This window comes from Wasmannia auropunctata, unplaced genomic scaffold (assembly GCF_000956235.1).
Source record: "Wasmannia auropunctata unplaced genomic scaffold, wasmannia.A_1.0 LD334203.1, whole genome shotgun sequence".
Lineage (NCBI taxonomy): Eukaryota > Metazoa > Arthropoda > Insecta > Hymenoptera > Formicidae > Wasmannia > Wasmannia auropunctata.
The window spans coordinates 35,313-46,254 of NW_012028687.1; the positions used below are offsets into that span (position 1 = coordinate 35,313).

Here is a 10,942-nt window from a genome sequence, read left to right on the forward strand (position 1 = left end):
TGTGCTCTTCCGATCTTAGTGAAGCAAAAACTTGGCCATTATGTAAAATTTTTTCTTTTTTTAAAATGATTAGTATCTTAATAACTATTGTGAAGATCGCAAAATGATAGAGGACTTTTTTGTTCAGTTTGGTCCACATTACCTGCCCACAAGCGCTGTACCATTGAGTATAAGACACCTTGTATATACCTATATATATCTGTATATATGTAGTTGTTTTAATTGTTTAATTATATAACGTATTATCAATTGAACTTAAAATGTTAGAAATATCCTATACATAATAAAAGTAATATAATATTAATGTTAAATGCCTGTTGTGTGTGTGTGTGTTATATTTCATTAATAGCGAATAAATGGTGCGCGCGAAGCGTATATCGAAGTAGAAACTAATTGCCGTAGGAAAGATACGAACAATGGGCGTTACATATGGGCACGTTATTACAATCGATCATGGTTTTCGTCATTATGTCATCGATATCACATTGCATATTCGGTTATGCAACGAGGGAGAGAGACGCAACCAAGTTATCGCGCATTCTGTTCTATCAGTTAACCGAAAGTTATCCCCCCAGCGCACGCCCCTTCGAAGGGGGAACTTGATACGGCAGGGAAAACAAAGCAACGCCACAATAGACGGAACCGAGACTTGGAGACTGGAGAGATGGCGGAAGTTCGTGATAGTTCCTGCAAAAGCTATCGCGCATCGACAACAGACGTGAGGTATAGGAATACGTGAGGACGTGAGATAGGAACAGAATTGATATGTACATACATTCGCAATTAACGCGTGCAGGAACAGATTTCTCGTTTAAAACTGAATAATTTTTATATAAAAAAATGCAGAAACAGCGATAAGACCACGCTATCTCCTTGTAGCTACGTCTTCTTCTAAAGTAAAGTAATACCTCGATATTATTTTACTTTCCTTGTATTCCGGGTGGAATACCAACGTCGAGCTACTGTAATGAAATTGAGGGAGGTGTAAGGCTGATGACGAGATAACGTGCATGGGAACTCGAGTCCGCCTCTGTTATCTGGGCAACACGGCCGTCAACTGATGCGGACGGGAGAATCAAGTTATATCGCTCGTCCCCGCCTGCGCACGACAGACGAATTCCATTAAACACCATATCACGGACTTGTAAAGCGTGTCCCGCAAATATGCGTGCAAAGCGCGCATGATACGAGCACGCGCGGTCTACACTAAAATGCGAGCAGCAACCAGTGGCAACGAAATCTATTCAATTAATCTGCTGAGCGTTATTTTAAATAGTACAACAAAAAACTGGTAAAAGGAAGGAAATTTGCATTTATAAAACCGAGATCACATATATTTTATAATTTACAAATATATGTATATTTGAGAAACATCTGACTATAAAAAAAGCTCGCATTGCAAGATTAATTGATTCTTATTATTCGCGCATAATTCTGATGACTTTAATAAACGTGAAAATTCATGCTATTAATTTTAAAAATGATATAAACGTTTTGAAATGTTAACAGAACACTCTAATAAACAAATGTAACAAGAATGAAGGAATAAATTAAATTTTTTTTGTTATAAATATGCAGATTATGACATACATAATGATAAATGACGGCAATGCGTTATTTAATTTCGTTAAAAATTTTGTAGTAGGTAATCTTTTTTTCAATCTCGAGTGAAAAACATTTATTTTTGTAATGTCTGAACGCGGAAGCACAATGCTTCTCGATTGAAAACGAAACAGCATCAGATTTTTTTAGGCTCATGTATTCGAAATGCCGACGGGTCACCACGACTCCTCTGACAACGATAAATCGGTATTGGACGACGTGAAAGCGACTTTGCGTTGAAATCGGTGCCCGAGGTTTCTCTGACAAAAAGTGAAAACGGGAATCAGAGTCGACAACCTCCGCGTGAAAATATAAAGCAAGGCGCGGCAAAGGTAAAGTCAAGCATGCCGTCAATCAGTTAATTTCGCCGATAATGACAGCATCTCTTACCGACGTCTCTTAGATCGTCGCGTGAAGAAAGACGTATTCATAAGAGATATCACTCGTGCCTGTCAATATTGTGCGACGATAAGGATAACTTGTTATCATCTCCGTTTCTATCAGGTATTTACGATTTAAACACTTCATAGTCGCATTAAGTTTGTTCATTCATGTCATTTCTAATTAAAATTATCATCTGTATCAAGATATAGGATTAAAGATAAAGGATTAAAGATATTTATTCGTTATAATTTCATAAACAGGAATAAACTATTCCTTTTTTTTGGATAACTCCTAATATATTAAAGGAGATACTATATAGTAGAAGTGTGTGAATCAATTTGCGTTAGAATCGAATTTTTAATAACATGTCCGGATCGAATTAAATTTTCCCTAATTTATATTACCTATTAAACGTAATCAAAATTTACGATTTATTATTTTACGCAATGGTTTGAACACATTGGAGATCTATTTTCGATTTACGTCTTATTACGAAAGATCATGATCATATATTTTAAAGTAGAAAATATGTAATTAATAAAAATACATTAGGCAAGACGCGCGCCCGCACTAAAGTGAGAGATACTATATGTTAGGCTTATTTTGTCTTGCTAACATCTCATTAATAATTTAATTCCAGCGGAAGACAAAATTACCAATGAGATGCTAGCAAAAGAGACAAACATATGCTTAAGACGTAATATCTTTCATTCTAGGACAGGCGTCACATTTGTCTAATATGATGCTCAGTCCACTCTACATATATGATGACCTTGATATAAGAAGGTTACGCGGAAGATAAAAATGAAGCAAATAAAAAAGACGATCAATTTGAAATCGAACCATTGCTGATTCGAAATTCTTGAACTATTCGATTTTGAATCTTATAGATCTTGAATCGAATCCATTGTAATTCAATTCGATTCGATTCAAATTCGAACTATTCGCACACCTCTAATATATATAGTACCTACATAATGTAATTACCATTAAAAAAAATTGTCATCAGGATTATAAATGTATCGATAAATAGTATTAGTTCTGCAATGTAAATTTTTTATTTAGACACAAAATAAGATCCCTTTCAAATAATGTAATATATTTTTAATTCATTAAATATTAGCTAACTTATTTAAAACTTTAAATAAGTTTATTAAATTTTTATTGAAAAAAAAGAATGAATTTAGTATCAAGTGCATCTATACAAATTCGTGCTGTGATTTGAATTGCTTTTACATATAACATGATATTTCTATAAATAATAATTATTCTTAATTTTCTCTTAATAATTTTTTTAATAAAAATTATTATTTTTATTGTAATATGATAAAATAAATTATAATGATAATAAATTACAATGTAAAGTATAATTTGATATGTCAAATTAATGGACAATAAGTTTTTTAAATAGATCTCGAGGCGTGAGAGACATGGGAACGTGACGCAACCGCTCGCGCTATCGACACGATCGCATCCATGATGAGAATGCTGTACGAGTGTCGGCAGCCTCATCATAGAACGAGGTGTCATTTCGAGTTCTCGTCTTCGTCATCCGGAAACCGGTTCCCGACCGGCTGTCCGCTTGAAGTTCATTGATTCCCGATGATCCCGCGAAGCGGCTTCCTGTCTACCGCGGTTGTGAAAAAAATATACGCGCCGTACTGTTTTGGCCTTTTATCACCTTTTAACGCCGCCTCATTGGCTAACATTGGCTTTCCCTCCGCGCGTGAAAGAGCAAGCACATACACGATTTACGCTCAATCAAATCGGCTCTTCGCGCTAATTGGAGTCGATCGTTAGAGGAAACCTCTACGCGGAAAGTTATCTTTGCGCGATTGGGGACGGGGAGCACTCATCCGCTGGACATTCACCACGCCTGAACACCCGTCACTACGGCCTGGAAACCAGTCGACCTGACACGTTTTGCACCGACCAGAACAAAAACCAGATCGCAGACTGTCGTCCGCTGAATCGGATATCTGGAGTAGGATACGCATAATGATTTAGCCAGCAAAACTATCAGATATTTCTATATTGCATGTTCACATACGTGTATCGTCACATAAAAATTTAAATAATCATTTTTTAAAGTAAGAAATTGTTTTACAAGATTTTCTTCGTTACAAATCTGAGTATGTATTGTATAATAGGATGTATTCTTTGTGTACTAAACTTTATTTCTTTATCCCGTTAATATAATTAAAAATTTAATATTTAGATAAGATATATATATCGCTTGGATAAATCTTATAATAACTTATTAAAAATAAGAAATTGTTTTACAAGATTTTCTTCGTTATACACGGAAAGAATAATTTTGCTGAATTCAGATCTGAAAATAATTTTTGTTCAATAGTCAAAATTATTTTGTGCAAAAGTCAAAATGATTGCTAGAATATCAAAACGTTTTATAGCAATACTTATCAGTTTTAACATTCCAACAAATTATTTTAATGATTCAATAAAAAATTATTTTCAGTTCTGTTTTTAGCAAAATTTTTAGATCTTTCAACAAAATTGTTTTTTCCGCATACAAATCTGAAAATGAGTATGTATAATAGAATGTATTCCTTGAGTATTAAACTTTATTTCTTTACCCCGTTAATATATGTAATTCAAAATTTAACATATTAGATATGTCACTTGGATAAATATTATCTAAATCTTAACACAAAAAAGAATCTAAATGTGAGCTTCTCTAGCATGCAAATTATTTACATTAACATTGTTATATATACACATGCTTCTCCCTAATCTATCTTTCTCTTTGTCAACGTTAAGATTTTTAAGATCCCAATTGAATTATGCGATCTTTTATTTTATACATTTACATAAAATGCTTTACGAGACGGTTGATTAGTTCAGCGATTCATTAAATACTAACAATAAAAAAACTATCAAATACATACTAGTTAATAACCCGTATCAGGTACCAGCTGGTACACTTTGCTAGACGTTCATAATCCGCCGCGCGACGACCGGCAGTTCGGAAATTCTGTGTCAAGGTATCGCGTAAAAAGAGATCGACAACAACATCGACAGGAATCCAGATTAATAATGTCTCAACCGACTGAAACGTTCGCATCCAATCGTGCCGCTAGAAACGGTTTCCCCGAGAATACGCGTAACAATGGATCGAAAAATAATCGCCGGGCGGATGAACGTTCATAAATAAACAGCCTTCCTTCTACGCGCTGCGTATTCACGTCGGCTCGCAAAGAAAATATCAAGACTATATGCTACGAGAACCAAGTACGTCTAATATTTCACGCTTGACACTGAGCGGCGGCGCGGCGAATCTCAGAATCGGAGAGGAGTTCCCGTCTGTGAACGAGAAACTTTTGAAGTCGAAACAAAGTAGATACTCTCAGACGCAATTATGTATGTGGGTCACGTTTATAGAGAGGTCGGCCATCCACAATGAGCAAACGGAGGTAAACTTTCGCGACGGCCCTTAAGTACTCCTATACGCGACAAAAATATTATTCTTATGATAGTTTCCAAGTGCAAACACAAAGATAATAGAACAAAGAATTTCTACTTATAATATTATTATAATCATATTGATCATGAAAGCAGATAGATGCAAAACTTGATTCTTATAATCAGTGCGCTTCATTACTTTGTATTATCATATTCGTCATTTATATGTATGTACAGGGCAGAATTAATTAAATTAGCATGGATGAAATAATAATATCAATATCAATAAATTTACATTTTCATTTGTTGTTGTTACAATATGTACATTATATGTAATTTGTATGTATGTATATTGTTCACAAATTAACTTTTTATATTATAAGAATATTAATTATTATTTTCAATATTTTAGTATTTTCAATATTTTTAATATAAATATATATTGTTACTATCTGAAGCAACAGTATTCGCAATTAAGGCGCTAAAAAATGTATTGCAATGTAAATGAATTGTGCATTGTCTCTGTACATATTAATTATTTATTTCGCAATACAAAGATTCAAAGCTTCGTCATTAAAATCTTCGAATTTTTTCGAAGCTTCGAAGTTTCGAAAAATGCATTCGTTTAAATAAATTTATTCAGAAAATTTACAAATATTGTAAATAAAAAAAATTAATATATATGCTCAAAATAGATATACGTAATTATTCCTAAAAAAATTGAAAGTATTATAACCTGGAATATTACAAATTAATAATTAAACTTGATACTTATACGTATGTAAATAAGGAAAGAAAATAATCAATAGAACAATCAAATTAAGAAAATAAAAAAAAATAAATTTATTTGTAAATAGATGAACAATATAATAAATTAATATAATTGTTTTGGCGTCATTAAATCTTCCTCAGTATAAAACAATTTTAAAAACAGAAAATTTAAAATTATAAAATTAATAAAATTTAATAATTTTTTAATTAAATTTACACGAATGTATTTTTCGAAACTTCAAAAGGTTGAAGTTAACTTCGAAGCTTCGAAAATTCGAAGTAAGTCAAAAATAACAATCCTAAACGGAGAAAAATTTCCTTTTATTATTTTTCCTGAAAATCATTTTAATCGTGGAACGACATAGTATTTCGACAAATTTTACTGTGCACTACAATAAATTTGTTGTAGTATATATTTAAAAAAATAGTAAAAATCACATAAAATTCGAAATACTATATTGTCCTACAATTAACATGATTTTCAGGGTAAATTTTAAAATAAAATTCTCTCCGTGTATATTATACTAGGTGTTAACTCCCAGTCCTTTTCAGCAATTTAAATTACAATGAATTGATACTATAATTCTCATCCAAAATTAAATGCCACCGATTCTTTCCAGCTGTACAATAGCGATACTTATCGCGTCATCAATAAAGACCGATCAATAAGGATCAACAATAGCGTTTGTAGTATTTAGAAACGCGCGTAACGCAACAATACGACACCGAGCGCGGGAATGCGGTCTCGTGCGAAAACGCACGCAAGCACGCACGTACGTACGCACTACGCATGCACGCGGAAACGACGTGATTCCACGGGGGGTTTGTTCAGTGTCGTTCGACCACGTGGTGAAATTCGGCAAAGTGACCACGCGTCGCGACGCGCCCATAAATGGCGCGGGCGGTGGTCCGCGGCCGTATAACCAACCCCACCACGGTGCGTGAGATGGTCGAGACCAACGGGGCTTCTCTAAAAATAGGACGACGACGACGAGGGACGTCCCGACGTCGTCGTAGATGGGAGGCGAGCGACGATGGTGTTCTCGACGTCGCGGTGCGGCGCGGCGTCCGTTCGCGGTGTACAGACGCCTTTCGACACGTCACGGTTTGCGCAGTAATCGACTTGAATGCAACAATTGTGCAGTGGTACAATCGTTTTCATTGCAAGAGTTGATCCGACTATAAACATTTATTTTTGAATCCACGAAGTGCTGAAACAAGAGTACGTTCACTCTTGTCGAATTTTTCCGCACAAAATTCATTAATAATATTAATGAAATAATTAAATAATATTATAATTAATATAATTGAATATTATGTATATTTATTAATGAATTTTAAGCGTTATAATTCATAATTAATTGCTACATTGAAAAGGTGTATTTCTGCTTTCGAAATATATGCAATTTTACTTGTAAAGATAATTTTAAAAATAAAAAAATACGGTAGAAACCAATATCAATAAACTTTAAATTTTCTAAATAATAAAAAATACATCTCGATTTTGTAAATAACAATATAAATAAAAACGGGCCAAAGGCGAGCAAACATTTTTATAATATTTAATTCTCTATTAACTCATACGTAGCAATTTCACGATACCAGTTTCAACCTCACTAGGTTATATTTATATTGTTATTTAAATTTCTATTCACGATGACACATATTTTCATTTTTCATTTTTTTTAAATAATTGTGTGTCTTTACTTTTTCGTATTTTTATTCCCGTATTTTCTCTAGAAGAATTAATTTTCTTCGTCTCAATAGTTATTTTTACAATAAAAAAAAAAATTCTTTCTCGCACTGATAATACCGTATTCTTCTTTCTGCACTTCTTCTTCAAGAATCCACTTGAATCCGATTCCGTTTCTACTGCGCGAGTATCGTGAGCTCACAGCTTCGAGTACGCATACGAAAATCAATTTGCGAACTAATCTATTAGTACACCCACGAAAATTCACATTACGGTAGACATCAAAGGTGTTTGCGCCTACGCGCGGCTGAGCCGATCGCACTTTTGCAAAAATCCGTCGCGGGTTAACGCTAATGCACGTGGCGAGATCGGCGGCAAGACTATTTATAATCCAGACACACCGTCCAAGCACACACGGCAGTGCCAGAAATAACAAATCCGAAGTCGTAGGTCACGCGAATAAGACGAATAAGGAGACGATGCCTATTCCGATGACCGCTGGGCGATGTATTTGATTCTGACATGCTCATATTGAATAACTTTTGAAATATGTAACTAATTATGACGAGCAAAACGCTTATGTATTATTAAATAACAATCGATTACAAAATATTCGATAATTGATAACGCAACAGTTAGCAGTTGCATCAATTTGATAAAAAAAATCTGAACTATTTAAAATTTCTAGAAAATTATTTCATTTTTAAGGGTGTGTCCGAGCACGTGAGATATGAATGTGATTTTTACTTGCAATGTTGAATAAGAAAAACATACTCTATCATATATAAATGCTATTAGCTTCAATATCTTTTTTTTTTTTCAAAACAAATATACTGAAGAAATAAATCGTTTCTTAAAAGATTCCTTAAAGATCGTCTTTTTAAGACAAAATATCTTCCTTTTTTTGCAATATGCTGATAAATACATCTAAATTATCGAATAAAAAATTCTAACGTAATTTTAACGTAACTTTCGAGAATTGAACGTAATTTTTTTTATTAATCTAATTTCACGGAGCAATTTCCCGTTCTATTTGATTGATCAAAGCAATGTTATAAGGAGAGAGCTCAAGCATAATTGATTCGTGTGGGAGGAGACGGCACTGTTTTCGCTCGCGCCGAAAAAATGTAGCACCGGAAAAGGTTGGGCGGCTAAGAAAGTTCCCGCTGTCTGTCCGGTCGCGCATACAGCAATTGTGATGTCGACCAATTAAGTCACGGCCCACGCTTGATTTTTCTTTTCGTGCTGGTCCAGCCTCTTCCGCATCGATAACATCTTCTTCATCTCACCCCCGAATTAAATTCAGCGCGGACTTCACCGTGGCGTATAATATTTGACACATTATCGCGCGTATACGCGAATGCATGCGTTGCGAAAGTACCGTACGAGAAACAAAAAGATACAGATGGTTCACGATTCAATTGTAGCATCGACTGAAATTTTATAGTACCCAGAATCCATCTCAACGCAACGCCTCGTGTCGCATGAGTCACGCTTGTCAAATCATGAGATAAAAACACATACGTGCGCGCGCGGGCGCACCAGACCAGATGCATTTCAAAGATCAATCATAGTCCATATGTCACCAGTCGCCAGGAACAATTTAATTGTTCTCGTGAAACATTTGCTTTATTCTCGTGAAACCTCAATTAAATTTTTTTCGAGAGTACGAGCAGAATGTCTAAGAAAGATCATCGTTCTTTAATGATGAGTTCATGGTTCAATTTAGAGTCCATTTTTCTTTGTTTTAATTATTTTACTTATTTCGAGCGATGATGCATAAATCCACAATAATTTAATTTAAAGATAATTCCACATGAAAAATGTCTCGTTGCCCCAGCCTGGAGTTTCCTTGTGTTCGCCCGTCGCGTCTTCCGCGAACGACAGTCGTCTCGGGTCATCCGTCATGTAATTACACCGGCATTATCTATTAGCTACGGTTGTTAAGTCTATGACCCTCCTTTTCCAATCGCACGGCTCGTCTTGCGTAGCCGACGAGATATCGGAAACCGACGAAATACCGCAAGAACGCAAGAAGATTGTGCATCACGATAAATTATTGTTCTGCAGTTTCGTATTACTTAAATACGAAAACATTAACGATAACTTGAGCAATTTTTACGGACAGTACTGTATGTTTTTTTATATCTAACAATTGGCCGAATATATGTATATTTCATTTGAAACTTTCATCGATTTTTTCTCTCCCAAAAATATGTACAGAGAAATAATAGCTTCTTGTAAAGCAATGCAAATTATTTTATTAGTACAGACGATTAAGTAAATTAAAACTTCCGATAGCACATACCCATACTCTATTAAAATTAACGTTATTCCTTATGTCAGTGTAACTGCGTGCAGAGGCCGACTTAACATTAAAAATGCAGACACAGTATTAAACAGCCGTTATGTAAAGCATAAAAAACGCTTGAGAGCCGCTATTTTTTTGCTCCATTCTTACACGTCGCTACGAAACCAGTTCCGTTTATCAGAGATGCAGACTTACCACATGGCCTGAACGGACACTGGCTTGAAGATGTGTTGACGGCCGCAAACGCTGACCTTGAAACCCCTGAAAGATTAAAAAATCCGGAAGTGAGACCACGATGACCTTTAGGAACCATGATGAATCAAATAATGTTATTTTTATACGCAGTATTTTATTATAAAAAGATTTTTACCAATGATGAAAGATGATGGACCCTGTATATATATCTGTTACCTTCTATATATCTGTTTTAACCTTTAAACCACTATATCGGTCTCACAGGCCGCTATTGAAGCTTTACTTGTCAACAGTTTTCTTAATATTCACAAGAGACACTCTAAATTCATAGTATCTTCATATGCCATCTGTTCCTACGAAACGCTGTGGTAGTCTTATTGTCATTCGCTGGAAACGTGTAAAATATAAAATGTTTGAAAAATTGTAGCGGTCTCACAGACCGGTGTTATGGTTTGCGTTACTTTTTCGCAATATTGAGAGTGTATGTATTTCTTAATCTACGTCTTATTTACACATATTAACTCGTATTTACTGGTGTGTTGTATATTTTGAGGCTAGAAAAG

The 10,942-nt window shown here is 34.6% G+C and overlaps 1 protein-coding gene and 1 long non-coding RNA gene across 2 annotated transcripts in view; one reads left to right on the forward strand and one right to left on the reverse strand.

Annotated features, from left to right (window-relative positions):
• The window catches only part of LOC105459237 (protein phosphatase Slingshot homolog 2-like), a gene marked incomplete at its 5' end in the record, with an annotated part of 47,529 nt that overhangs the window by 28,598 nt on the left and 7,989 nt on the right, over window positions 1–10,942 (reverse strand). The window contains one exon of the mRNA XM_011705106.1: window positions 10,380–10,445. Coding sequence (XP_011703408.1) covers window positions 10,380–10,445 — 66 coding nt within the window. The remainder of the gene's footprint in view (window positions 1–10,379; window positions 10,446–10,942) is intronic.
• Window positions 1,203–4,205, forward strand: LOC105459235. Its single transcript, XR_975652.1, has 3 exons — window positions 1,203–1,934; window positions 2,006–2,106; window positions 3,398–4,205. It is a non-coding gene; the product is annotated as an uncharacterized LOC105459235 (long non-coding RNA).